The sequence below is a fragment of the Phoenix dactylifera genome, unplaced genomic scaffold (genome assembly GCF_009389715.1).
Source record: "Phoenix dactylifera cultivar Barhee BC4 unplaced genomic scaffold, palm_55x_up_171113_PBpolish2nd_filt_p 000900F, whole genome shotgun sequence".
NCBI lineage: Eukaryota > Viridiplantae > Streptophyta > Magnoliopsida > Arecales > Arecaceae > Phoenix > Phoenix dactylifera.
This window is the reverse complement of record NW_024068262.1, coordinates 89,049-116,612: the sequence shown is the minus strand read 5'-3', so window position 1 is coordinate 116,612 and position 27,564 is coordinate 89,049. Positions and strand designations below refer to the sequence as shown.

At 41.4% G+C, this 27,564-nt stretch overlaps 3 protein-coding genes across 5 annotated transcripts; 1 reads left to right on the top strand and 2 right to left on the bottom strand.

Annotated features, from left to right (window-relative positions):
- Positions 1–800: 800 nt before the first annotated feature.
- On the top strand, positions 801–9,483 carry LOC103703802 (cysteine-rich receptor-like protein kinase 3). Its single transcript, XM_008786792.4, has 8 exons — positions 801–1,488; positions 1,653–2,032; positions 7,221–7,325; positions 7,421–7,560; positions 7,641–7,848; positions 7,943–8,177; positions 8,453–8,609; positions 8,853–9,483. The coding sequence occupies exons 1-8, from the start codon at positions 971–973 to the stop codon at positions 9,171–9,173; spliced, it is 2,064 nt and encodes a 687-aa protein (XP_008785014.2). The 5' UTR covers positions 801–970; the 3' UTR covers positions 9,174–9,483.
- A 635-nt stretch (positions 9,484–10,118) lies between these two features.
- On the bottom strand, positions 10,119–14,286 carry LOC120107556 (2-phytyl-1,4-beta-naphthoquinone methyltransferase, chloroplastic-like). 3 transcript variants are annotated; one of them, XM_039120874.1, is made up of 8 exons: positions 14,081–14,286; positions 13,946–14,010; positions 13,680–13,770; positions 12,328–12,416; positions 11,865–11,998; positions 11,717–11,778; positions 11,296–11,395; positions 10,119–10,741 (listed from the first exon to the last, which is right to left on the bottom strand). In XM_039120874.1, exons 1-8 carry the CDS (start codon positions 14,198–14,200, stop codon positions 10,641–10,643), a joined length of 762 nt encoding a protein of 253 aa, XP_038976802.1. In that variant the 5' UTR covers positions 14,201–14,286; the 3' UTR covers positions 10,119–10,640. The 3 variants fall into 3 exon arrangements, with proteins under 3 accessions (XP_038976802.1, XP_038976804.1, XP_038976803.1); XM_039120876.1 differs by lacking the exon at positions 14,081–14,286 and having other exon boundaries at positions 12,328–12,444; positions 13,946–14,074; XM_039120875.1 differs by lacking the exons at positions 13,680–13,770; positions 13,946–14,010 and having other exon boundaries at positions 14,081–14,285.
- A 3,546-nt stretch (positions 14,287–17,832) lies between these two features.
- Positions 17,833–26,956, bottom strand: LOC120107555 (homeobox protein knotted-1-like 6). Its single transcript, XM_039120873.1, has 5 exons — positions 26,548–26,956; positions 25,897–26,016; positions 25,651–25,795; positions 18,544–18,782; positions 17,833–18,204 (listed from the first exon to the last, which is right to left on the bottom strand). The coding sequence occupies exons 1-5, from the start codon at positions 26,761–26,763 to the stop codon at positions 18,046–18,048; spliced, it is 879 nt and encodes a 292-aa protein (XP_038976801.1). The 5' UTR covers positions 26,764–26,956; the 3' UTR covers positions 17,833–18,045.
- Between the last annotated feature and the right edge of the window lie 608 nt (positions 26,957–27,564).

Sequence of the window (27,564 nt, the reverse complement as noted above, 5' to 3'; positions counted from 1 at the left end):
ATAATTATTAGTATAAATTAATTTTGCATAATATAACATAATATTAAATTATTTAACATAACATATTAATGTATTATGATATAATATAATATGATATTATATTTATAGTATAACACAAAAATAAAGGTATAAAATATTATAATTATTAGTATAAAATAATTTTTCATAATTTTCCATAAAATAATTTTCCGCGGTCCAGGGGCTCTTCTTCGTGATCCACGCTCGAGGAGGACCTCAGCGTGGGCCGCGAGGTTGATGATAAAAAAAAAACAATAGATTGATTTTGGAAGGTATGGAAAAGGATTAAAATTTTTTTCTTCTAAAATGTGGTTCAAGAGATACATACAAAATTGAAAAGAAAAATACCTTTTCTTATGGAAGGGAGTCTGACGGCTAGGGTTCTTGGCTCCAGCAGATTTTTAAGTTTATAAAGGGACAAACTATGTAATTATGTTATTTTAATATGGGCATTTTTGTCAAAAATACATCTTTCCGAAAAAGCTGAAACAGCTTCCTCCCAAAAGCTCCAAATTGGAGCTTCCTCCCAAAAGCTGTTTTCAGCTTCCCGCAAAAGCTGAAACAGCTTTTTGAAAAATTTACCAAACACAGTTTTTCATCTAAAAGTACTTTTGGAGGGCCAGAAAGTGCTTTCTAGCCCTCCAAAAGCTCCCCCAAACAGGACCTAACAGAAGGAGTCCAATTAAAAACATTCTTTATTATTATTATTATCTTTTAGTTTTTTATATATTTTTGGCAGTGTCCTCTCTCCTTTTAAACACCGATATTCCTTCTTCTTAACCTTTCCTTTCATTCATTCCTCCAGTCCCAGGCAACCCAATTCTCACCTCATTAATGGCCTCTCTTTTGCTGCCCTCTGTCCATCCCAGTTGGAGCTCAGCCAGCAGCTCGAAATTGAAATCGTCCTCATCCAAACACCTCTCCTTTTTCTGGTTTCTTCTCGCTCCTCTTCATGCCCTCCTTTCTTTTCCTTGGGTTTTCCGGGTTCTCCCGCTCCCATCTGCTTGAGTCGAAAATGTCCTCAGCTCTTGATATTATTATTCCCTTCACCCTTTCTCTTCCTTCGCTGTTGAAAGCCTTCCCCGTTTCGATCTTAAAGGCTTCTCCCCCTGTTCTGTTCCTGGTGCTCGTGCTGCTGCTGTCCTCCGTCGACCTGTCGGTTGCCTCGCGGGCCACCCTCATCTGCGGCACCCGCACCGCGGCTCCCTCGGACCGCCTGGCCTTCGCCAAGAACTTGAGGAGCGCGATGGAGGCCATCGCCCCGCAGGTCTCCTCGAAGCGGTATGCCAGGGTCGTCGCGGGAACCTCGGCCGACGACCGGGTCTATGCTTCCGGTGAGTGCTCCGAGCATCTCTCCAGGCCTGCCTGTCACCGCTGCATCGCCTGGTGCAAGGCCCAGATCCTCCGATGCTTCCCCGGAGAGAGACCGACTCGGGGCGCTCGGATTTACTTGGATGGTTGTCATCTCCGGTAAACCATTTGATCCTCATAACCGTTGCGGAACAACAATCGGTGTTCCTTCCTTCTCGTCTATCTATACTTCCCGCATCCAACTTTCTTTCTTTTCTTTTCTTTTTTGGTGCCAATTCATCTATTTTGGCGTTCGACATTCGATTTGTATATGCGACCGTCAGCTTCGATGACTACGACTTCTTCGGAGAGGCACCGGGACTCGATAACCACCTGGTCTGCAGCGACGTGCATTCGAACGGGAACCGGACTGCTTTCGCAACAGCCGCCAGAAAGTTCGTCGGAAAATCGAGCATGCGGGCTCCGCCAAACGACAGCTTCTTTGCGGCTTCTGTGGGAAAGGAAAATTCGAGTGTTCATGGGTTGGGGCCGTGCTGGAAGTTCGTGAACAAGAGGTCGTGCCCAGAGTGTTTGCCGGATGCAGGTACGAGAATTGGTCATTGCTTTCCTAAACAGGGAGCAAGTATGCTGAGATCAGGGTGTTACATGAGGTACCCCATCAGTCAACTCCACAACGATTTTGAAATCCATGTTGTAGTAGCAGGTGAGTTGGATGTTTTACGCAAATGCATTTTGATGGACCTTGCTTATTTTACTTCTCTTGTGCAAGGATATCCTGCCATTTTGTTTGTAAGATTGTAATTTTCTTTTCTTTTTTTTTTTCTGCTACAACATGCAACCTTTGTATACTGATTTTAAAAAGCACCGCATATGTGAAATTGAAGATTATGTTCGCACCATTCCTATCCTACTAAGTATGAAAAAAGAAGGGGTAAGAACCAAAGAAACATACTTGTCCATATAACTCTGGTTTTTAACTGTAATTTCTACTGGCAAAATCCTATGCTTCTTTCTTAGATGATGCAAAGTTTTTTTTCCCGAAAAAAAAATGTTTCATTTTGTCCTTTTTATTTAAAGGATCTTGTTTTTGTTCAAGAAATGGAGGATCTATTGTTCAGCACAATGAGATGATTGTCTGAGAAGGAATAACTTAAAATCTTGGTAACCAGGCACCTCTACCTTGGATACTGTATCTGCTTCTGAATCCTTCCAAAAAAACTCAACTCCAGCATTTGCTTCTTAAGTACTTCCTTACTATATATTTGTTTGAAGGGATGCAATTCCACACAGCCACACCAAATCCTGCTCGTGCAGTCCCGATTCAGCTAATTAAGCTTAAATGGTCTATTAATCAGTGATTCTGGCAGGTGATTGTTAATGCTCAACTATTGTGCGGTTCAATATAGTTTTTTGAAAAACTTATGAACAACAGAAATTTAGATCGTAATTGATAAAGCCATTTTCTTGAAATATCCATGTAAATGCGTAATTCTAATACGGGAAATTTTTTAATGCTCTGATATTCTGTGGTTTGATCTACTTTCAGCAATCTTATGAACAACAGCAATTCAGTTCACAGTAGATAAAGCCATTTTCTTGCAATATCAACGTAAACGTGTATGCACGCATATCTGTGTCTTACCGCTTCAAGAATTTAACAAACAACAATGATCTCATATGGAGTTGGCAAGGTACAGTCTAAGCTTGAGAACTTTCTGTGTGGCACTCAACCTAACACCATTCTATACAAAGTGGTGTTAAATCAAAATTTAATGCAGCCCAGGGCAACAGAGAATCTTGGCATCCATGATAGAAGGCAAGCTAGCTTGTAGTGAAACCTACAGTATTTATTATGCGGTCTAAGCTTATTCAACATGAAGAATAGCTCTCAAAGATTTCTGTAAACATGGAAATGTGTCTGGATAAAGAAGAAAGAATGCATGCATGCATGCATGTATATATACACACACACATGTATATTCGCGCGCGCGCGCACACAGACGCAGACACACACGCACACATATATATTAAAATGCATATATGTATGTAGGGAACTCATTTCTATTTGATGTACAATTTTGAGCATATTATGCTTTCCGGTACATGTTCTAAATCAGATTATTTTTTTCTCGAGGAGACATTCTAAATCAGAGATTGAATCTTTCTTTTATTGTAGCATCTTAAGTTAAATGAGCTGCATTTATGTCTCTAAGTTTGTTATGGTATTGTTGCGTAACCAAAATGAATAGTGATGTAATCTTAGGGACATGTTCTGGAATCAACATTATATGCTTTCATTATTTTCAAAGAACCACTATCTTTAGCTACATTATTTTATATTATTAACACAATATCCATAACCATCAAAGCATTGCCCCGACTGTTTGGTGTTAGCTTTTGAATCCTCATTGGTTGATCATTCCTACTGCAGGTCACTCTGGTGTTACAGATTGTTAAGAAGACAACATATGAAGCATATATTGAATGTGTTTTCAGGATAGGGACACAACATGACAAGGATATGCTGAAACATGATAAATCTTAAAAAAACAATGATTGAATGTGGCTAGGATGTGGCCAGAAAAAAATATATTAGTTCATACATATGCCAAAAAGCCATAAGCCATAGCTTGCTTATGATTATGACATATGAATGCTCATACAAATATTTATAAACTCCATCATATGGTCATTATTCAAAACCATAAATCATATCCCTATTTTATACAATAAGATCAATTATTTCAAATTCATAAGTTGAGTATACATGATGGTCATCACCAAGGTTTGCTGGACCGGTATCAGGGCTTGTACTGGTCGGCAATCAGTTCGATACAATACCATTTTGTACCATATCGTGTTAGATTGTACCAAAATAGGGAGGGGGAAGGGGAGAGGCAGAAGGAGAGGAGGAAGAGAGAGTGAGAGAGGAGGGAGGGAGAGGGAGAAGGGGGAGAGGAAGGAGAGGGAGCTTCAAGAGAGGGGAAGCATTGATGGGGGGAGAGAGGGCGATGGGGACCATTACGGGGAGCTTTAAGCCATCGACAAAGAGGGAGAGGGAGAGAGACCTAGATTCCTCTCTTTGGAAACTCTAGAAATTGAGAAAGAAAAAGAGAGAGACGGGTTTTTCACAATGAGAAAACTCTCCGAATTTAGAGAGAGAGGGAGAGAGAGGCATGAGGAGGCTTCGCAACGTCAGGAGAGCTAGAGGGGAGATGCAAAGCAGCCAATTCCAAGGGGAGACTTATGTCTTCACTCCAGGGGGTGCGGACACACCTGCGCGGATTACAGGTGACGGTTACAAGAATGGCGGGGAAGTGAAGAACTTTCCTTTTCACTCCTAAATGAAAGCTAAACTAAACCGATTAGATGCTCCGAACCGTGCCGGCCGACCGGTCCGGTTCGATATGCCCCAAACTAGACGGTTCGACACAGTTCACCAGATCTTGGTCACTACTAAGAGAGCAGCATTCATGAAAAAAATAAAAGGAAAACCCCTTTCTCTCATCCCAAAATATATACAGAAAGGGTCGTGTTATAGTTTTCAAAAAGTATGACACATAAAATAACTATCATATATGCATCCTAGCCAAGGTTTGAAATATTGGGGTATTAGGATGTACTCATTTTGTATTATTATGGAACGCGATGTGGTACCCTGTATCTACTCAGATTGACAAATAAGGAGCAACATGGAATGGTATGATCATGGCTCCATATGGGGCGTCATGTACTATGTTAGGTCAGTTTATCAAAATTTGATCCTGCCTATATCTGATGTATATTTCTATGTGATACATATTAGATATAGATACAACATGCAATTTGAAATATGCGTATCCTAGGTTTTATGCTAGCATAGTCCTATAACAAACAAACCTTATTTCACAGGGCATACAAATTCCCAAGTAACTTGTAAAATAGATACTAAAAGATTCCACTTGAACTCAACATTTAAATAATATAATTTGAAGCACTACCTAGTAACAATGAATGTAGACCCATCTATATTTTCTTGAATAAAACTTTAGGAAATCACATAGCCAAGGTTTTCATCTCAGCTGAGGCATTGATTTTTATCATTCTTGGCCATTCATCATGACAATAAAATCAATGCCTTGGACCCTATTATCTCAGCTGATATAAACAGATTTATCTTGATATATATATCATCCAACATGATATCAAATTATCGGCCAATATTTCCTAATCAGGTTTTATCATAGCAATTCATTTTTAATTATTAAATACTCAAATTAATTTTGTAAGATAGTAACTAATCTCGAAACTACTTTATTGTGCCAAATTTTGATACCTAGATTCCTAAAATTTTGGCCTAATCTTGGATATGTTATCTAGATTCCTAAAATACCATGTGGGATACATAGCAGACACTTGGATATTTAGGAAGTGATATGGTTGCCGCTTTTAAGGATTGGCGGAGAGTTGAGCTCTTCCAACAAGTTTGACCCTCTATTTTTATATTAGAAGTGAATGTTCTTTCCTTTTATTAATTATCCAAGGATCTAAGCATTGACATAACTTTGAAAAATGTTATTCTTAAGTTAATTGGATAGATTGAATGACAAACATATATCCTGAAGGGCCTTAACAAAAGTATTTATTTAATATTTATTTTAATATTTAAAGAAAGAATTTCAATTAGATATATATTTCAACAAAATTTAATATTTATCCTACATATCTCCATATCTCCTTTTCCCCTCTTGCCGAGTCAAATACTTGGATATGTGTTCGTGATCGGTTCTCATATCCATATCCATGCAACGCTGAATCTCGAACCATCTTAGTATCAACCACCCTCCTAGGTAGCGGAGATCTCAAGGTTTGAAAACCTTGCATGAGCCTTGATTTAACCCATGTGTTCTGGGCTCATGAGAATTAACTCTTAAAATCTTAGAATAGATGTGAAATCTTGGTAATTCAATTTCAATTATTGGGTTGATTTTTTTTTTTTTTAATGCAATAGATCTTGTTCGAGGATTTCATTTCAATCAGCCTTTTAGGCTAGAATTTATCCCTCAGATGTATATGCAGTTACTCATGTTGAACTGTGTCTTCATTTCTCGTTACCTATACTGTTACGAATTTATGGGGACTGCAGAGAGTTGCATGGAGGAAATTTTTATGATGTGAGGAAGTGTCCTTAGACCTAAAGGCATGGACATCGGTCATTGGGCAAGGATGACTCATTCAATAAGGTGCTTGTATGAGGACTTCACATGTCTGAAGCTAGAGAACATGAAGTATTTGACAATATAAAAATAGAATGATCTTTGAAGATAAAAGATTTGAGACAACAATAAAAGATTGCATATGTAGTGGGCATAAAATTTTTAGCTATTGAGGATGCTGAGCGTCTATTGGGCCTGGCATTTCTACATGCTGTTTAGAGTGGACTGACATAGTTATGGTACATGATACTAATTTCATGAATCACGGTTGCAACTCACAGATCCTAATATAGGCTTTTTCCCTGGAGATTTTGCAAGAGTTGATATGAAAAGGCTGAAAAATTGGTCATACTAATTTTTTAGCAGTAGAATGTTCTGATGCTGGTAAAAGAGGGTTTGGGGGAAAGGACAATGGTTTTCAGGATTACTATATATATACATAGTATAGTGATTCGACTTGTATCAATCGTACTTGCAGTGGTCATTGTATCTCAACTAAAATGTTGGATTGCCCAACAAATCCAGTATTTTAACTTCATGCACTGTTATAGCTACTGAAATATGTCTATAAGCTCTTTGGGATGAGATTGTGGTTTTCTTTTAGCAGTGGTACTGTCTAAACCTATTATTCTTTCATCTATATTTCCATTATACACTTGTGGTTTTCTAAATTCATTAATTACTGTTTGTTATCAGGCAGGCACATCATTAAACTACCTGTGGTTTTTCCCATTGTGGTGATTCTGATGCTTATCATGGTACTTATTTTCTTTGGAAAGAGAAAGGTTGAAACTAGGACAGGTAAAACTCCCTTTACTGGACACGTGAATTATGTTATTCCTTAGAATGATTAACAAACAAATAGGGATTTGAGCCACTTAAACTTTTCATTTCAGTGAGGAAGCAACTGGGTGCTTTAGCAGCTACTGTTATAAAATCCAGTCTCCACTTCAACTATGAAATGCTTGAAAGGGCGACAAATTATTTTGACAGTTCCAATAAGCTGGGTCAGGGAGGATCTGGTTCGGTGTTCAAGGCAATTCCCTCTGACCAAGTCTTCATGGAAACTTTTCTTTTGTGGACCACTTCTAACTGTCAAGTCTTTTTCTTGGACAGGGAGTTTTACTAGATGACAGGGTTGTGGCAGTAAAGAGGTTATTTTTTCATACAGGACAATGGGAAAAGTTCTTCAATGAAATCAATTTGATAAGTACAATTGATCATAAAAATCTTGTCAAGCTGTTGGGCTGCAGCATCACTGGCCCCGAAAGCCTTCTTGTTTATGAATATGTTCCGAATAAGAGCCTCTGTTATTACTTTTCTGGTGATATACTATTTTGATAGTGCTGAACTGTGCATGACATTTTTCGCCATCAAATCCCATCTTAAAATGCTAGGTTTTTCTTTTCTTGATACAGATAGGAGGAATGCTCAGCTGCTTAGCTGGGAAATGAGATACAACATCATTGTCGGGGCTGCAGAGGGTTTGGCCTATCTTCATGAAGAATCACAGTTACGGATTGTGCATAGAGATATAAAACTCAGCAATATATTGCTTGATGAGAGCTACTCTCCCAAAATTGCTGATTTTGGGCTTGTTAGATTGCTTCCAGGGGATAAAACTCACATCACCACTGCCATAGCTGGAACCTTGTAAGTATAATTCCTAGTTTGGCTTGTGTTAGCAGTCCTTATTTTTTAATATTATAGCATTGGAAATAGCATTCAATCATGTCTTGGAGTTTCTACGATATCTTTGCTTCCTTTTACATTTTTGAAGCAGATGAGCTGGCTAGATGCTGCTAATTGAATGAATATTGCAAACATTACTGTGCCGAACTCATACTTTTCACTTCAGATGATGCATATAGCCAGGAGTAAACAGTTCATATTTTTTGTACTAATTATTACAAATACTTGTTTTGTAGAGGCTACATGGCTCCTGAGTATCTTGCTAGTGGCAAATTGACGGAAAAGGCAGATGTATTCAGTTTTGGGGTTCTTTTAATTGAAGTTGTCACTGGAAAGAGGAACAATTCCAGAAAAGACGAACAATCTAATAATCCACTTGGTGTTCTACAGATGGTAATATTCTATTTCCTGATACTCATAATTTCTCATATCAGAAAACTGTAGTTTGGAAGTAGAACAAAGCCATCAATCTTACCAGTCATTTATCTTTTTGAAACCACCCCCCCCCCCCCCCCACCCAGCAAACAGCAACATGCAAAAGAAAAAAAAAGAAAGGAAAAGAAAAAGCACAACAGCGACAGCAAAGAAAAATAAAAAGAAAGAAAGATGTTACATTATATCTGGCTCCTTTTTCAGGTCTGGAATTGTTATACATCGAATAGAATGCTGGAAGCTGTTGATCCAGTACTAGAAGGTAATTTTCCCTTGGAGAAGGCATCTAGGGCACTCCACATTGGGCTGCTTTGTGCGCAATTATCTGCAGAACTGAGACCATCAATGTCAGCGGTAGTTAAAATGCTCAAGGAGGATGATACCATCACCCAACCAACCCCACCACCATTTCTCGGTTATGGCACAGAAAATGCATCAGCAGCACCAAAGAAAATTTACTCGCAGCATGGATCCAGTGCATCTTCAATTAACAGTACAACAATCAGTATACTTGAGCCTAGATGAAACAAGAGGGGGAAAATCCTTTCTTGAATGATTATCAATTGGTTTTTCTGATACTGATGTCCTTGCTAGGGATCAAATTACTCTTAAGTTATGAACAGTTTGGCAAGATTCAGAGCATAGGTTGCAAATTTTTTCTGGATTTGAGCCATCGGTCTTAGTTGAATCAAGGGTGCATCTAAGCAACGTTGTGCTGTGTAACTTTTGATCATGATTGATGAGACCATTGAAGCACCAAATTTTGCTTGCTACTGAAACATTTACCTAAGAGTCATACTGCTTCAAATTATTAACAACGTCAAAAATCTAAAAACTTTCTCCTTTCTTTTGTTAACCTACCTGTAAAATTTAGGCCGATCATGGGAGACCGGCTTGTGAAGCTTGGCCGGAAACTTGAGATGTTATATAAAAATCATTGAATGCTGGGACCTTCACAATGCTATATTGATATCTGAATTATGTTTGGCTTCATTACGTTTTCAACAAACTACTGAAACTTCTCAAGTTATTCCAATTGATCGATAGCCATGTGCTCTTTATTAGACATTTTTGGACGACAAATGACACTGCTTGTGCTGATAGCATGCCTGAATCAGGGAAGTGGAACGACGAGGTTGTACCGATGGAGACAGCTTCCACATAGCAAGTTCTTGAGGGAAAAAAAATAAAATTTCTTTTTTTTTTTTGTTGATGAAAAAACAATAAATTTTTCAAGGAACTTGGAATGACAAAGATCATGGTAAATATATGGGTCATTATTTTAAAATGGCATGCATCAACATCCGGGCAGCCATCCCCATTTGGTGGCCGCTAATTCCAACAACAGATGCAAATTATCTGTAAGGGGAAAAACCCGCAATATGAAGTCACGGGCAGCTGCCCGACCTGCTTCTCGTGGCTGGTGAAAGGACTGAATGTAAGGTGGCAGACAGACGTGCATCTAGTTTCCCTAATCGTCTTTTTCCCTTTCCATTTATTCTATACAATATACACAGCAGATTTATGGAGTCAGACTCTACATGGATTGTGAATTTGTTACAACAATCAAGTAGTAGATTCGTGCGTGCGAATGTGTGGATACATGTAAGCATTACCCTTCGGAAGCTTTCATTAACCGAACGACATGGTAATTGCATCAAAAGGTGGCATGGCTTGATAGGATAGACCGCAATGACAAGTTAAAATGGTTCTGCGTCTCTGCGATCAGCGATCCCCAACCAACCATCCAATAGTTCAGTCTTGTTACCAGAAGCAGCCGAAACATACCTGATCAGTGATCAAGCACCAATCACATTTCAGCAATCACCTTTCATAGAACTAAAATATTTATGCATTGCATTCAGAAGCAGATTAGGTCCATGCACAACCGACCATGTGGTTTTAAACTGTTCTACAGGACTCACTATTTACAAACGAACGCTCTTTAAAAATCAGCATTCCAAAATTACACCGAAGTGCTTGTCCTGTCCACTATCGAGCTGCCACCAAATTTCCCATGAGGCCTCCAGCAATTTCATAATGCTTAGCATCGGAAAATCCCACTTCCTTGGCAAGCTTCTCCAACTCTTTTCCTGCACACAAAAGTTGAACCGTAAGATAACACCAAGAAACAGGCAATAGGTTTTTTGGCCAAAATGGATGCAAAATTCCTTAAGCAATGGAGATATAAATGCTAAGAAGTACAAAGTATTTCTCATAATTTTGGAACTTCAACGGTTTTACACCGAAGAAAATAAAAGCCACTTATATACCTTTCAGAAAAGTTCCAGAGAACTGAATTAGGGTCTACCCGTTCGCATTGGAACATTAAAAAAGGCATGAGACAGGCCTAGAAATATGCAGCTTCACTTTCACCGATACTATAACAGTTTCAATTGCCTGTTTGACATCATCTCATGAAGGGGCCGATTCCTAGATTTAGATGGAGCTAAAACAACAGATTAAGTGGCCTAAGTTTCACTTGTCCAGGATTCATTGTCAACTAGATTGACTTTGTTGTGCAGCAAAATTGAGCCAGTTGAAATGATTTAGCTGTGCAGTGCACAAGTTCATCGCGGTTGATATTATATCATTCAGGAGTATGTTAGCATACGGAAATATATAAGTTTGAAGAAAGAAAATAAACCTGTTAAATATTCAGCAATTGAGGCTTTCAAGTATCTGTACTCTCTCGAGAACCCGTAGTTACTTGCAACAGGAACAACCACATTGTCGATCATCCATTCCTAAACAAGAAAAGACCATATTATTTTTTAACCCAGGTTAAAAAAGCATGATCCCCGGGTCTCCCAAGAAATTCTAAACATGGTGCCTCAGACTTCAGGCACTATTGCTAATGGAAATAAGACTTCCACTTCAAAGCGGTCAACCTGATACAAACCGGGGTATAGCGCAGCACTTGCACGCCTCCCACATTTGGTGGACATTCCAGGTCAAAACCTTGGGAAGTGATTGTCCCAGGTGTTTTGCCTGGTCAATTCTTACATCATTTCTTTGAAATGATTGGTGGTGCCACTACTGGTCCTGGTATCATGGCAACTAAATACCTGAGACTGTGTTATCAGAGTTGAGGTGCTCTTGTTAAAATCTAATATAGACACTCTTGAGCCTGAAAAATCCATCATTAAAAAGGAGATGAATAAGAATCTTACAGCCGCAATCAGACTCATGGAAACTAATATTTAATACAGACACCTGGCTTTAGAACACGAAATATCTCCTTCATAGCTTTATGTTTGTCAAGCAGATTACGTAATCCATATCCAACTGTAATTGCATCAAAGTAGCTATCTGCGAATGGTAACTCAAGGGCATCACCCTCAATCCATCTGCAACATGCAGCACATATGGATATCAGTAGAAGGATATAAAGGAAACAATGTCCTATCACTGCTACAGACAAAAACTTTATACAGAGTTTATCTGTAACTCAGAAGATCCAAGTAGAAGCACTTGGTGTACAGTGCTACGGCGAGTCATGAAATTTCAGCTATGTTTATTAGATACCATAAATGGCTCTCATACATTAAGTAAAGAGTAGATTGCTCAAAATTACCCAGATTACTGAAGCGAATCCTAAGGTGTCAATGAAACAAGCAGACCTACAAACCTTTAGGTTTCAAAAATATTTCTCTGTTCCAGTTTAATTGATGCTTACTCGATGTTCTTGTAGCAAGCCTTCCAGTACAAATCTTGACGAGCCGTGGCAATCAACAATTGATCTTTTGAGAAATCAAGAGCGCTCACCTGATGGAATTGTGGTGAAACATAAGACCCGCCAACTAAAAAAATTGCAGCTCAAAACATTTTTAATATCTATCATTTTCTTTTTCTTCTTCTCCTGAACACGTAAGTGGAAAGAGAGGAAAAGAGCAAAAGTGCATATCAAGTACACAGGGCCGGCCCAACCTTTAGGCAACTGAGGCGGTCGCCTAAGGCCTCGGCCCAAAGAAGGCCCACCGCAGGAAATGCCTCAAAGACAAAATGGAAAAAAAAGGCCCCCTGTGAATTCGCCTTAGGCCGGCCCACTGTAGGGAAGGCCTCAAAGACAAAACGGCCTTAGGCCCCCAAATACATTGGGCCGCTCCTGCAAGTACACCAGGAATATTTGCAATTGCATCCTCTATGACCACCCACACTATCTTCAAAGGCACCAGTTTATCCGGTCATCGGTGCAAACATGCAAAAGTTTTACTATAGAATGGAAATGTAAACAAGGTAAACCGAGGTAAAAAAAAAAAAAAAAAGATGACGAGATGCTAGATTGATGGAGGAATGAGTGCAGAGAAGGGATGAGGCTCCAATGAACAGGGGGCAGAAATACAGGTTCTTTTCGTTGTGTTCCGTGCATAAATGTAAGATCTTCGCTAATTAGATTGTTTTCCAAGGCAAATGCAAGGCCTCCACTCGCCTCGTCCGTAAAGGAATCGTTAAGCTGGTACCTTGATATGAAAAAGGTGCAACAACTCCCAGGTCTGATGTTAGTAAGAGATTGTACATGGCAGACAAGCAGCCAGGGGCTCTAGGCGCCCAGTCTTAATAACTTAAGAGCAAAAATAGATTGAGAACAGATAATAAATACAAAGGGAGACCCTAAAAACATAGCTACCATCCAAGAACGAAACACGACGTATCAAATGAAATGTACACCAAGTTCCTCTTTTGTTTTTGAAAAAAAAAAATCGAATTCTTAACTCGGCAACAATCCAATGCTAAATCGTATAAATAAGCCTCCATACCCGACCGTGATGCAAAATGGTAAGGCGGACGCTACTTAGGGTTTACTGGGGAACGCCAGGCCGCCAAGGGGGAATTCGAATTCGGGCGCAAGAAACGAAATTCTCATAGCTGCTATGTACATGATTTAACTAGCACAGAGCAAAACTCCAGCGCCCCCAGCAACTTTATCAGGGATCAACTGAGTACGAAACCTATTATTAGAATAATTGAGAAGAAGAAGAAGGAAAAGAAAGGGAAGCGGAGAAAATAGAGAATCGGAAGCAGCAGCACCTGGCCATCAGGTCCGACTTTCTGGGACAGGAGGAACGCCAGATCACCGCTTCCACAGCACAAATCTAGAACTCGATCGCTCCTTTTCGCTCTGTATTAGGATTATTGCTATTATGACTGCTATTTCTTTTGAAAAACTAGTAAATAGTCTTCTCCTTCTTTTTTAGTAAAAGGGGGAGAAGGGGTAGCAAAAAATTAAAAAGAAAGAAAAAAGGCCGGAAAGGGAAAGGAAAGATGGGGGGGGGGAGCGGTGTAAGTGCCGTTACCCGGCCCAAGAGACGGACATCCTCTTCCAGATCCGATGCTGGCCGAGGCTCAGCACCTCGTTCAGCTGCTACAATAATTTTACGAATTAATAGACAAAAATGAAAGAGATCGCGTTCGCAGGAGGTGGTGCGTACGTTGTCATAGACGGGAGCGATGCGGCTAAAGAGCCCCTGGCGTTCGGCGGAGCACCGGACTCGACGTCGACGACCGCACCCCCAAGAGGAGGAGGCGGGAGGTGGAGCGGCAGAAGCCATGGCGAAGGAAGCGGCTGGAGTTCGTCACGGACCCACACTGATAACGCTATCGGAAGAGAGGAGCCGCAGCAGCCGCAAATCCATCCATGGGATATAATTATAAGGTGGCGGTCATGTCATAATTGTCAGGGCCAGAAGCAAAAACAAAACAAAAAAAAAAGAAGAAAAAATTGTAGGGACACGTCTTGAAACTTCGGACCACCTCTCGACTTTACACGTAAGCCTTTCAAACGGATTCTCTCTAGGATATATATATATATATATATATATATGCACGTGAGGTGAAGCACAAAATTTTCCAAGGGATCGATCCTTGTGCAGTGCAGCACGTATAAGCAGGGACGGCTCAATACATTTGGGGACCTAAGACAAATCCAATAAATGAGACCTTTTTTTTAATAATATTTTTTAATAAATATAAAATATTTAAAAAAATGATATAGAAATAGATAGCTATCAAGTATATTATTTCAATAAAAATATATAAATTTAATAAAAATAGGTTAAAAATTTTTTTAATTTAATATAATTTTTAAATGAAAGTAAATAAAAGTAATTGCTCGAAAAGAAGGGTCATGAAACTGATTAATTAACTAAGATAATACTTGACAATAGTGTTTACCATGTCAAGCAAAAGCCGAATAGGAAATGGTTATCTCATGCCACTTCATTGTCAAGGTAATAAAAAAATTGCACCTCTCTATAAGAGAAAGTAGGGGCATTATGGGAAATTCACTCCATCCAATAAATAAAAGTCCCATCCCACCGTCTCCCCTTCAAGTGAGTACCCAAGCAGCAACTGCAACATCACAGCACAGCAACCATTCAACTCCCTCTAGCTCCTTTTCTCTCTCTACCACCCAAGAGGGGAGAAGAAACCGAGAGGAGAAAATTAAAAGAATCTCCACCCTCCAAGAAGTCCATCTCCGATCCCCCTATCTTTCTTCCCGATGGCCCAGTTGGATCAGGAGTAATGTGAGGGAAGGAAAACCAAGACCAAAACCAAAAAAGAGAAGGGATGAAAGATAAGAGTGGAAGACGAAGGGGGGAAGACGAGAATGGAAGGAATGAGTATTTGTATAGCTGCAGCATCTTCCGGTGGGGGCCTTCCCTGGGCCGGGGGCCTTAGGCGACTGAGACCGGTGGGGGCCTTCCCTGGGCCGGGGGCCTTAGGCGACCGCCTCAGTCGCCTAAGGCTCGAGCCGGCACTGCGTATAAGGCATGGATTAGAGTTGATGCAAGACTTTAGCATATTATTAATTTTGTTAAAATTTTTACTTTTGTTATTTAATCAGAATTTGAATGTTATTATATATATTATTTTTATTGCGTATTTATCATGATATCATGATGAGACGCCTTGCATGCTTATCGGAAAGCTTTCTATGAGTATGCGGTCGTTGCCGCGACCCGTGGCTCGTGATCTCAGGTTGGAGGTATGACATCATCCCTTTTCGAGGGAATGCTCACTAGCAGCAATATCCTATGCTTGGCATCCTGCAAAAATTTAGATTACTTCTACTGGGAAGGAATTTGGTGCAGGCTCGTCTTCACTGTCTTCGTCTTCTTAGCCAATTGGCACGTTCTCAGGCCTAAACATTGACATTTTTTTTTTTAGGAACAAAATCTTAAGACTTTTTTTTATATATATATAGGAACAAAATCTTACTCTCCCAACTCATTTTTTCAGATGTAGTCCAAGGAGAAGTAGCCTTTGGAGACAGTTTGATGATACCCCTGGCCAACGGATACGCATATAGAAACCTGAAAATTTTATTTAACAAATATGGGCAATGTATGAAACCAATTGTTAAAATAATGCTAAATTTTACATATGTTTCATATCCATTAAAAAGGACAGAAAGGATACGCATATAGAAACCTGAAAATTTTATTTGACAAATATGGGCAATGTATGAAACCAATTGTTAAGATAATGCTAAATTTTACATATGTTTCATATTCATTAAAAAGGACAATAAGAAAGCTGTAAAAACCAACAACAAATAATGCTATATTACATTGAATCGAATTCAAGAGAACGCAAGTGCTGGATTTGAGCCTACAGCTTGAACTGTTGGTACATGTTTGCGTGCACAGGAGGTAATATACTGATCATACTGAAAACATAGTCTATGTTCTCAATTAAGTGATGGTGTTTGCTATTTGGCCATAAATGTGGATGGTAGCCATCTCTGCTTAAAGGGGGCAAGAAAAGACTATAACACCGTATGGAAATAAATGTGCTGAGCTGAACTGAAATGCAACAAATAACCACAACCACCAATTCCGTACCAAAAAACCACAACCACCAATTGACAATGGCAAGCTAGCTAGAAACACAAAGTCTTGCCATTCATGGCATCCAATTACATAACATGCTAAAGTTTCAATGTCTTGCCCTCATAAGTGATATCTCTGCCCTCTGCGGCACATGATGGAAACAATTCAATCAGTTTTTCATCAACATGCTAAGGTTTTCAATGTCTCGCCTTCAATCAGTTTCAATGTGCTCATGAGATTCCTTCAGTGTGCTCATTCTCAAGCTCTTTTGTTCTTATAATGCTCCAGAACTTTATCAGAAAGAGCATGCCAAAACACTGTCCGGGATCTCCTCTAAGCAATGCTCCTCATAAGCCAAAACCAGCAGCCGAAGTTTGCTCGTGCTCTTGTTCATTGTGGAAATTTTAACTACAAAAGTAAATAGAAAAACCATCCATCAACTCCGAGCTTCCGACATGCATCTATCTTCTAATGCGCATGCAATCTCTTCATTCACAATAGGTTTCCTGAGATTATGACCTGACAGCTTTTTACTTGAAAATAGGACAATTCGCATCATCATTCTGCAGTCTCCAAACGTTCAATCTTTGGTCGCAAATGTTCAATCTATGTCATTAAATCAAATAAGTTATATTTAACATATTCCAGATGACATGCAACTGCAGCTGTGCATCAAGCCAATGCTAACTATAGGATCTTAATTATCGAAGAAATTAAACGGCCCCACTTCCACCACTAAAATCTAGTATAATTACTTTTCCCTTCATTTTACGACGCGATGCAATTATCAATCACATATTCTTTTCTCTCTTATTATAATAATAATAATAATAATAATAATAATAATACGAGTTAAGTGATGCCTGTCCACCGCATGCACGCGGACAGTGATAGCATTGTCGATGCACGAACGAAATTAGTGAGACGTTACATCAGCTCTCGGCTCATATCATCTTCAAAGACGCGTCAGGACCTTGGAGGACGCGCTTGCATTCCAAATCTGGGTCCGGTTTGAGAAAGCGGGCGAGGTAGCATGATTAGATGATGCCAATTCGAATTCTGCCAACTCAACGAATGCTGCTTTAATAATCGACAGGCGTCTACTGAAATTTAGAAAATCAACTAATAGTAATATCCCCAATTTATAGGACCTGCGCTGCCTATTGAAAGAGCCGTCTAAGTTCAAAATGAGTGGAATAACACCCCGGAGAGCTGACTGATGTGTGTAACGAGCGAACAATGTACCCAAAAATTAGACAATCAGAAGAGAAAAACGTCCAAAACATTAGACGAGACTGCAGAACAATAGACCCCTCCAAACCATAGGCAGGTTCGAGGATATTAAACACTGAAAAATAGGGGCAAGTAAGCCAGTTGGGATCAATATATAATATCTTAATCAAACCTGCAATGCAGTTGCAACGTCCCCGTCAAATATATGATTGTCTTTGGGAATCATTAATTACATCATCGAGGATGGTGCCACCTTGACATCATCCCCGGCGAGAAATTAGTGGAGTTGCGAGTCAAGCACCTCAGTTTTTCTTTCAATCGACATGGCCTCAGTCATCCACATAGAAGGGTGCAGGGAGGCCTTCCATGACACCAAACGGCATGTTCTCAGACGGTCTCCAGTGTCTCTTCCGCTGATTTATAAACCAGTTATTTATCTGCTTCGGGTCCAGTCCCGTTGATTCGGCCAGCGCAACCTTATCAGCTTCCTGAATTTTATAAGCAAAACAGATCAAACTAGTTTATTGCCCTTGCTTCCATAGATACAATTCTTTGGTACTTTCACATGTTAAATTTGGCAATAGACAATCTGTTGCACTCCAACATGGCCGCACATTTTTTTTAGAACAAAGCCCGCAGAAATATGCAGGACTTATATATTTAACTCAACATTATGTTAAACATATAGGCCCCGCATATTCTCGGAAATATGCAAGCTGGTAACCCTATTTCTCATCACAACTCCTTGGTGACGGCCATATTGCACCACAGGTATGTTTTTAAGCAGTCTCAGTTTCAGTGCTTGACAAGAAGATGCTCATACTTACTGTTGGGTATGGCCATTTGTAGTGCGCTTCCCACCAGTCAAGCAGCTTCCGCCGTGCCTCCTTTGGTAGCTTTCCTTTCTTCTTCTTCTTTGAGAACTCCCGCTTCAAGCTGCCTAGATAACCGCTGTATTTGCGAAGAAGCTTGTCCTTGAGATCTCTATCTTCACTTTTTGAGTGTAACTCCGGAACCTCTACTTCCCCTCCATTGAATTCCTCCTCCGATGATCCAGCAGTCTCGTCTGTTCGGATGAGACACATTACTTGCTTAGCATGGCTAAGAAAGAATCGTCTAGGTCGACTTGAGATGCAAAAAGAAGCAATTCAGCTGAATACAGAAGCACACATATATAAGATCGACTTTGGAACTGAAAAACAACTTGTTTGGAGGGGCAATCTTTGGCTTGGCTGCACGTACGCTTGTACATATAAGATCGACTATGGATTCAGATCCTTGAGTTTTGAAAGCGGTATATGAGAAACCCTCCACCTCACTCAATCCAGCCACCGAACCCTCCCTCACTCTTTCCCACCATGAAAGTAGCAAAAATTAAACAAATCTGTCGATGTTATCTCTCCACGTACGAAACAGATAATAGTGCATCCATAGTCGGTCCCCATAATTGGAGCGCGTACCTCGGACAGAATCCACCGCAAACACTCATCTGTATCCCTCTTCTTTTTTTTTTTTTGCGGCGGTGCTGGCATTGGTCCCTCTCCAGTGTCCGGTTTCTTTTGATTTTCAGCGATCCATATGAATAAAACAACAATCTCTCTCATTTATGGAAAAACCCTTCGAGCAAGTCTCCTAGCATCTGCCAAGAGCTTCCATATTGAAATTAATGATCGCGTATCTCCCTTCACCTATTTCTCTATCTGTGAGTGTCTCATAAGAAAACACTCCCTGTGAAGAATAGTTTGCTCTTATAAAAAATACGCACTTTTAAACATGCCATCCAAACATAAGCGCCCATATCAACAAAACTTGCGCACGTGACAGAAAAAGACTCTTTCTGGAGATTAATTAATTAAAGCAAATTTATCACAAAACCTACCATTATTACTCATCAATAATTATGAAATTATTTCCGGTCTTTCAGAATGCACCTCTTAACCGGACCAACGCGCGCAGATCAAGCCATCAGATACAATTTTCGTTTAAGATATGAAAGAGCATTAGATCAGAATATACCTTGCGTCAATAATGCTTCCTATGTAGAATATTATTTCGACGCGCATAATCTGGTATACTTTGCCAGTCCACCTCAGAGAGAGAGAGAGAGAGCGAACGCGACACAAATCTAATAACGGGGGTGGGAAGCGATCCGCGCCTTCATGTCCCCCGCCATCTCCTGCCCTCCTTCCTCCGCGATCGCCGGCGGCGCCCTGTCCCCGGCGGCCGCCAGCAAGCACTGAAGCTCCTCCGCCGACACCAGTCCGCCTCCCGCCGCCGCCACGAAGTGCATCCCATACATTTCCTCCATCGACGCCGCCCGAGAGATCGTGATCGAAGCGACCGCGATTTAGATATTTTCGGAATTTGGTTTATTTATGGATAAAAAGAAAAGGGAAAGAAGAAGGAGGGAGACAGAACGGGAGCGGTTTGCATTTTTCGCACCAGAGTGATAAAATAAAGAAAAGAAGATGGAAGAGCCGACGCCTTTCTTCCTTGATGTTGATATGAATGAATAATAGCATGTAATTATAATAATACAATGCCCCAGTTTAATTAACGTGATTAGCAGCGGAAAGCCGCAGCCCTTCGTTTTTGTGCTCTCCGGCAAACGGTTTTCGGGCCCATTAACTTGGACCTTGAGTCCTGACCACATGCGTGACTCCACCCAACCTGGAATCGGTCGATAAGCTGGCCTCCCGCTTATCGGACGGTTACCTGCCGTCTTCTGCCGCCGTGTCGGAACCCGGTTAGTTGCATGATCGGGCCCGGGTCGTGACGCGCGCCATGGACGGTCCTCGCTCCCGAGTCCGCGATTCCATCATGAAATGTGCGAATCGTGAGGCAAATTAGGCCGGAGTGCTCGTCTGTTTGGCTGTGGACATTATCACCGGCTATTCATACGATACGAGCTGCAACCATCGAAATTCAACAAATTTTCTCGGCATCGATCATTCTGCTGGGTTGATGCCCAGTCGAGGTGAGCGATGGCGGTGATTTTTATAAAACTTATCTATAAACTTATTTTTGGTGAGGAAGCGACGGAACTTACAGCCTTTCAAACTTTTGGACAGAACGGTGCCGGGAATCCATGTACCTACCGTCTTTCATGTACAACCTCTCTCTCTCTCTCTCTCTCTCTCTCTCTCTCTCTCGAGTATTATTTGTTTTTCTTTTCTTGGGAGCCCTTTTGCTGCAACCCCATCGCGAGCGGTGATGGATTGGATGGATGGATTGATTGATTGATTGATGGGAGGGGAAAAAAAAAAAAAGCAATGAGGGCATCCTATCCCCCATGTAGACGCATGAGCCCCTACATGGGGCCCGAAATTTACTGGAAACGCCGGCGCGGAACAAGAGGGCTGTGAGGGGTGTCGAGGTCATTTTGTCTTGAAGCGTGGCGAGGCACGGAGCGTGGCGAGGAACCCGCGCATCGAGGGGGCGTCCACCAATCAATAAAGTTTGCTCGGGAGTGGGCTTACCGGGAATCTTTTAGGCCGTTCCTTGCTCGGTGAACCTTACACTGACGTTGATCTGCTTTCCGATTTATCTATAAAATAAAAGGGAAATTCTATCTATTTTAAAAAAATAGATAAACTATTTTTTCATCAAACAATAAAATAAATTTTTATTTTTTTAATATCCATAACCTCAATTTTATATTATATTATTAGAAGGAGATAAGCTCATCGGGCCTCCTTTGGTGATTCTTGTTCGTCTATTTGTTTGCCCTATTTTATTTTAATTTATTTGTTGTTTAGAAGGTAGAAAATAGAGTTGATCATCCATCGGACTTGGATATAGAAAATATTAAATTATAAATAGACATATCTCGAAGCCCGACTACGACTAAAAATGATAAGATGGAAAGGAAGGTGGAGTGCTCGACTAGAGACGTGGGAGAGGAGCAAGGGTGGAGAGATTAGGGTTTTCTCGTTGGGAGGAGTGCTTGACTTTCTTTTCCGCCGACTTTCTTTCTTGAGACTTCAGTGAGGAGGCCGGACCTGGAGGCATCCGAAATCAAGGCTGTCTATCTAGCTTACCACTATTAGCTATATAGGAATGCCTGGATCTTCAAGGGCAGCAGAGTGCACCCGAGGTCGATAGCAGAGTGCACCCGAGGTCGGTAGCAGAGAGGACTCTTCTACATGTGGAGGAGATTATTCGTGGCGCTATGCAATCGTCCCTGGGTTGGCTGGAGAAATCTAGAGCTCCCCTCTTGCTCATGCAATGCCCAGGACCATGCTCGTTTCATGGGAGCCCCCACCACCTGGTTTTCTCAAGGTAAATTTCGACGGCAGTGTTGGCGAGGAAAAGTGCACCGAGGTGTGGACTTTGTTATCAGAGATCATGATGCTTGTCTGATAGCGGCTGGGGGATGGAGGGGCCAGGGCGCCCCACGGTCAAGGAGAGGACCGGCGAGAATTGCGGAGGCCTCCCCCACCACCATCATGCACTCTCTTAATTTCCCACCGGCACCGCACATAGCTCCGGAACAAACTATTAATGCTTCGTTAGATCACGACGAACAGCACGTAAGAACATAAGCTCTACTGCAAAAGATAAAGCTAAAAATAATGAGCTATAGTGCCTTTTTATCACCGGGGAACTAGATAGAGAAGTTGCAGCATCATGAACTATAGTGCCTTTTTATCATTATCTCGATCTTCCGTGTTCTTTTCATTGCCAATCTATTGCTAAGAAAGTATTTCAAAATCGACAAGCTAGCTCTTTGATAGGCCTATTGAAAAGCTAGGTAAAACCAACCACCACTTCAGCAAGCAACCGATCACTCCTCCAACAACCAAGAACTTGGCGAGCGAGCAAGCGAGCGAGAGAGAACCCGCCTCCACTGCAGTTACCTGGGCACACCAGCCCAAACATGGAACCTAGGACATCTCATTGCTAAGGAAACGTGTATTGTCATGGGGGCTAGCCCCAGTTTACCCGTCCAATGAAAATTCTAACCATTAAAAAAAACAAAAACAAAAACCAGATGGTGGTTACCTGATCCTACTGGGGAGAAAAAAGGTATTCCTTCAATCTCTTAAACTTGATTCTCTCGAATAAAATGACAATAACAATTTTCGAAAGCAGACCTACAAGTCATTTGCTTTTATTGCTTGTTTATGATCCATATATTGCGGTACACATCATAGGTAGAAAATAAGGTTTAGTTCTTTGCTTTTAATCCACTTGTTGGGATTCTAGAGTATCGAAAGTAGAGTCTATGTTTTTCCATTCAACTCCCTTTGTTCTTCTTTTCCAAAACCATATATAGCATATACTTTCTGCTTAAACTAGTGAGATTCTCTTTATTTGAATCAGATTCCTTTAGTTAAAAAAAAAACAAATTTTCTACTATTTTATAAAGATATAACTTTTTAAATTATGCCGGATTTTCTTTCTGATCAGAAGAGATCAAAATTTTTAACGTATCATATAACTTTATAACAAATTTTCTACTATTTTTGAGCTAGTCAAATCCGACCAAAATTTGGTTGGATTCCTCCTAATTAAAAGAAAGTACAAATTTTCAAAGCCGGACAAAAACCAGACTTTGACTTCTACATAAATTTTATTCTGACTTCTACATAAATTTTATTTTTAATTTTTTTATCAGTAACTTCTTTTTTTTCTGATTAGAATTTATATCTTTCTTCTTTAATCTGAGATAGATACAATGCAAAAAAAATCCGCGACGATAAAATAGAAAATGACAGATTAGAAAGTCGCAGAAACATGAAATATCCATTGGCGGCAACATTTAAATGCTTGACATGTTTGCTGTTTATGACATCGCACTTCCGATAGAACCTATTCTTTTTTTTTTTTTTAGCTTTAGCATAGAACCTATTTTTCATAGGTTCAACCAGTCTCTGTCTTGATTCAGACAACTAGACTTCGTAAAGTACCATCCTTCTACAGGAAATGTATACTAAGAAAACTGAACCAGACCAAACCTGCAGCGACCCACCTGAAATTTCCAGCATTTGTACGATCTTATTAGCTGGGGCACCCGTGTGGCACGAAACTTGCACATAAAAAAGTCTGGAACATCGCAATTATCAAACGCACCAAAAGTTATATGAGTGATCAAATCAAAAAATTTAGGCAGCAAAGCAATACATCTTTTGATTCCATGAAGGCTTTTTTTTTTGCTGATAATTAAGCATTCCCACTCAGTACGTATTCCCTGATAATAAGGAGTGGGGGGGAAACAACTATAGACAAGCACAACGGGGTGGGGGGAATCTAGGCAAACAACTATAGACAAGCACAACGGGGCGTACCAGACCTAAAGGCAGGGCAGCAGGAAAAGGTGGTTTTGTTTTCAATTTTTCCGTCTACATTTACCCACCACATGGAAGAGCATCGACTGCACGAACCACACAGAACCATTCACCGGAGGCAATGGCTTAGCGAAAGCATCACCATGAGGCAAGAAAATAATTAAAAGAAACAACTCTGCTGAAGGAGGACTGGTCTAAAAGCATGGCAGACGGAAGGGGAAAAAAATATTGCATAAGACAGCGACAAAAATTCGGTTAGCAATAAACAACTCACCACCCGCGCGATAAGCATCAGAGATTTGATTATCTGTCTTCGTACTCGAGCCTTGGTAATGCAAAATAAGCATATAATAGTTTAGACCGAGAGTCCAACTCGTCACCCATGGCTCTTTCCGAGAAAGCAGCAGCAGTTCGAACTAATCCAGCTGATTCAAAACCAACCCAGGCCAAAGATGCAAGTCTGTCGAGCAGCAAAGTAGTACTTAAGACAAGACAATTCCGGGTTAAGTCATGCGCTTCGCGACCACGAGCGCAACCAAAGCCACCTACCCGTATTGGAGCGTCGTGTTATTAACGCAATTGTCGCCATGCCGGTATTCACGAAGGAAGTTAAAATAGATTGCAATTAGAAGATTGGACGACTTCCTAGGAGGTTCTTGCCTTCATCGAAGAAATACTATATGATGCTTGGTTTGCTAACTGCAGCCCATAGATGAATATGATGGTCGATCCTTCGCCGATTAATCTCGGGAAGATGGCACCTTCCCGAGGATCCCATTGCCCCAATTTCCAACGCGACGTCCAGGCAAAGGCATCATCATCCCTACATCGACGTAATCCGTTGAAACTCGGACCTAGGAGAAGAACCCCCTTTGTTCCCTCGGCAAAACCGAACTCTTTATAGAAGACCTTGCATAATAGATCGGAGTAGAAAACAAATACTCCAACGGAACCTATGTATGAAAATATCCAGAGAGGGGGAAAATAGAAAGGAAAAATATGGAACCACAGGCTTTCTTTGCAGGTATGTATTTTGAGGAAAAGCGATACTGACAAAGCAAAGGAGAAGGGTGAAAAGAAGTGGAAGGCAGCAATGCAGGCAGTGAGGGAAACGGGGACTCCCACAGGTGGGGGTGAAAGAGAGGAACACGGGAGAGATTTCAGACTTAAGAGATCCCCACTTGTTGAAACTACTATAACCACAGCCAGCCGACACGTCCCTCTGATTATTCTTTCTTTCGTTCGTTCGTTCCCTTCTTGTTTTTTTTTTTTTCTTTTACTATTTTTTGGTCAATTAAAAGGAAAGAAGGAACTCCATGAAAACCGTCTCACCCGACCCAAAACCCAGGCCCGCCGGCAGCGGGGGCGGCCATGACCACCGTCCTGCGTCTTTCTGGCCTTCCCTGCTTTTTTGCTAACGTGCGCGAGCTCGTTCTAGCATGCACCACGGAAGCTATGATGCTCGATCATTTCTCCGAGCAAAATAAACAAAACAACAAACACACACACACACATATGCGCGCGCGCGCCCACACACACACACACACACACACACACACACACACACACACACACAGAGAGAGAGAGAGAGAGAGAGAGAGAGAGAGAGAGAGAGGGAGGCAGTAGGGTTTCCTGGGGTGGTACCGGAGACGTAGGGCAGGGAGGTGCTTGTCGAAGGCTTGCCGAGGTCGGAGAGCTGGCGCTCGACGGTGTGGAGGAAGGTGATGGCCTGGTCGAACGGCCGGGACAGGTCCGACCGGTACTTTACCAACACGTCGCAGAACGTCTCCTGGAGGATTTTATAAAATATGTATGGTCATATCCTATGAATTGATCATCCCTATATATCTTGTAGGGGAAGATGGTTCGGAGAAGGAGAGAAGAAGAGACCATGAACTCGTCGAGCTCGGGATCGGCTCCGAGGAGGCTCGAGACGGCATTCCGCTTGGCGGTGTCGTTCGCCCGCCGAATCTCGTCCAGGAGAGACGCGATTTCCGGAGGCGCTCCCACCTGTATACGTACATGTACATAGCATGGAAAAGATAGTGAGGCAGTGGCTGCAGAGAGAAATAGCAACTGAGTTTCTCCATCGTCCCACAAGAATCGAGCAGGACAATCACAATTCTGATTCAGAGAGAATATAAGTATAAAAACACACACAAACACATCATGAACTCTTCTCTCCTTTTTATCGTGGAAGATGCAGAAAACAAGTCCGATCAGAAGAGAAAATTTTTTTAAAAAATGAAAATAAAGCAAAAAAAGAGAGAATATAATAACTTTATTTTCGTCCTCTTTCTGTTTGTTTTCGAAAAACAATAGACCGGAGAATACCTAGAACCCTAATTAATCCAGAGGTGCAAAAGAGTCAGCGAAAAGTCTCTGATCGAAGATCGAAGGCGGGGAAAAAACGAAAAGGTTAGAAGACAGCCAATAAGAAAGGAAAGGATGTGTGACGACAGTTTCTGGATATATACTCAAGCAAAGAAGAAACGGATCCTTGTTTTCCCTCCTTTTGAATCTCTTGGCGAAGAAGACTACCTTTTGGCAACTTATATAGGCCTCGAGGAGTTTGGGATAACGGGGGTGGGAAGCGATCCGCGCCTTCATGTCCCCCGCCATCTCCTGCCCTCCTTCCTCCGCGATCGCCGGCGGCGCCCTGTCCCCGGCGGCCGCCAGCAAGCACTGAAGCTCCTCCGCCGACACCAGTCCGCCTCCCGCCGCCGCCACGAAGTGCATCCCATACATTTCCTCCATCGACGCCGCCCGAGAGATCGTGATCGAAGCGACCGCGATTTAGATATTTTCGGAATTTGGTTTATTTATGGATAAAAAGAAAAGGGAAAGAAGAAGGAGGGAGACAGAACGGGAGCGGTTTGCATTTTTCGCACCAGAGTGATAAAATAAAGAAAAGAAGATGGAAGAGCCGACGCCTTTCTTCCTTGATGTTGATATGAATGAATAATAGCATGTAATTATAATAATACAATGCCCCAGTTTAATTAACGTGATTAGCAGCGGAAAGCCGCAGCCCTTCGTTTTTGTGCTCTCCGGCAAACGGTTTTCGGGCCCATTAACTTGGACCTTGAGTCCTGACCACATGCGTGACTCCACCCAACCTGGAATCGGTCGATAAGCTGGCCTCCCGCTTATCGGACGGTTACCTGCCGTCTTCTGCCGCCGTGTCGGAACCCGGTTAGTTGCATGATCGGGCCCGGGTCGTGACGCGCGCCATGGACGGTCCTCGCTCCCGAGTCCGCGATTCCATCATGAAATGTGCGAATCGTGAGGCAAATTAGGCCGGAGTGCTCGTCTGTTTGGCTGTGGACATTATCACCGGCTATTCATACGATACGAGCTGCAACCATCGAAATTCAACAAATTTTCTCGGCATCGATCATTCTGCTGGGTTGATGCCCAGTCGAGGTGAGCGATGGCGGTGATTTTTATAAAACTTATCTATAAACTTATTTTTGGTGAGGAAGCGACGGAACTTACAGCCTTTCAAACTTTTGGACAGAACGGTGCCGGGAATCCATGTACCTACCGTCTTTCATG

Bases quoted from the DNA above. Each gene is read 5' to 3' on its own strand.
- LOC103703802 (XM_008786792.4), top strand. From the start codon at position 971: ATGCCCTCCTTTCTTTTCCTTGGGTTTTCCGGGTTCTCCCGCTCCCAT. The intron at 7,561-7,640 runs GCAATTCCCTCT...TTTCTTGGACAG, and splicing joins GATCTGGTTCGGTGTTCAAG to GGAGTTTTACTAGATGACAG. The intron at 8,178-8,452 runs GTAAGTATAATT...CTTGTTTTGTAG, and splicing joins ACTGCCATAGCTGGAACCTT to AGGCTACATGGCTCCTGAGT.
- LOC120107556 (XM_039120874.1), bottom strand. From the start codon at position 14,200: ATGGCTTCTGCCGCTCCACCTCCCGCCTCCTCCTCTTGGGGGTGCGGT. The intron at 14,011-14,080 runs GTACGCACCACC...TTATTGTAGCAG, and splicing joins TCGCTCCCGTCTATGACAAC to CTGAACGAGGTGCTGAGCCT. The intron at 10,742-11,295 runs GTTTATTTTCTT...TTTTGTGTGCAG, and splicing joins AATTGCTGAATATTTAACAG to GAAAAGAGTTGGAGAAGCTT.
- LOC120107555 (XM_039120873.1), bottom strand. From the start codon at position 26,763: ATGGAGGAAATGTATGGGATGCACTTCGTGGCGGCGGCGGGAGGCGGA. The intron at 26,017-26,547 runs GTAGTCTTCTTC...GTACGTATACAG, and splicing joins CCTATATAAGTTGCCAAAAG to GTGGGAGCGCCTCCGGAAAT. The intron at 18,783-25,650 runs GTACCACCCCAG...TCATCCGAACAG, and splicing joins CTCCCTGCCCTACGTCTCCG to ACGAGACTGCTGGATCATCG.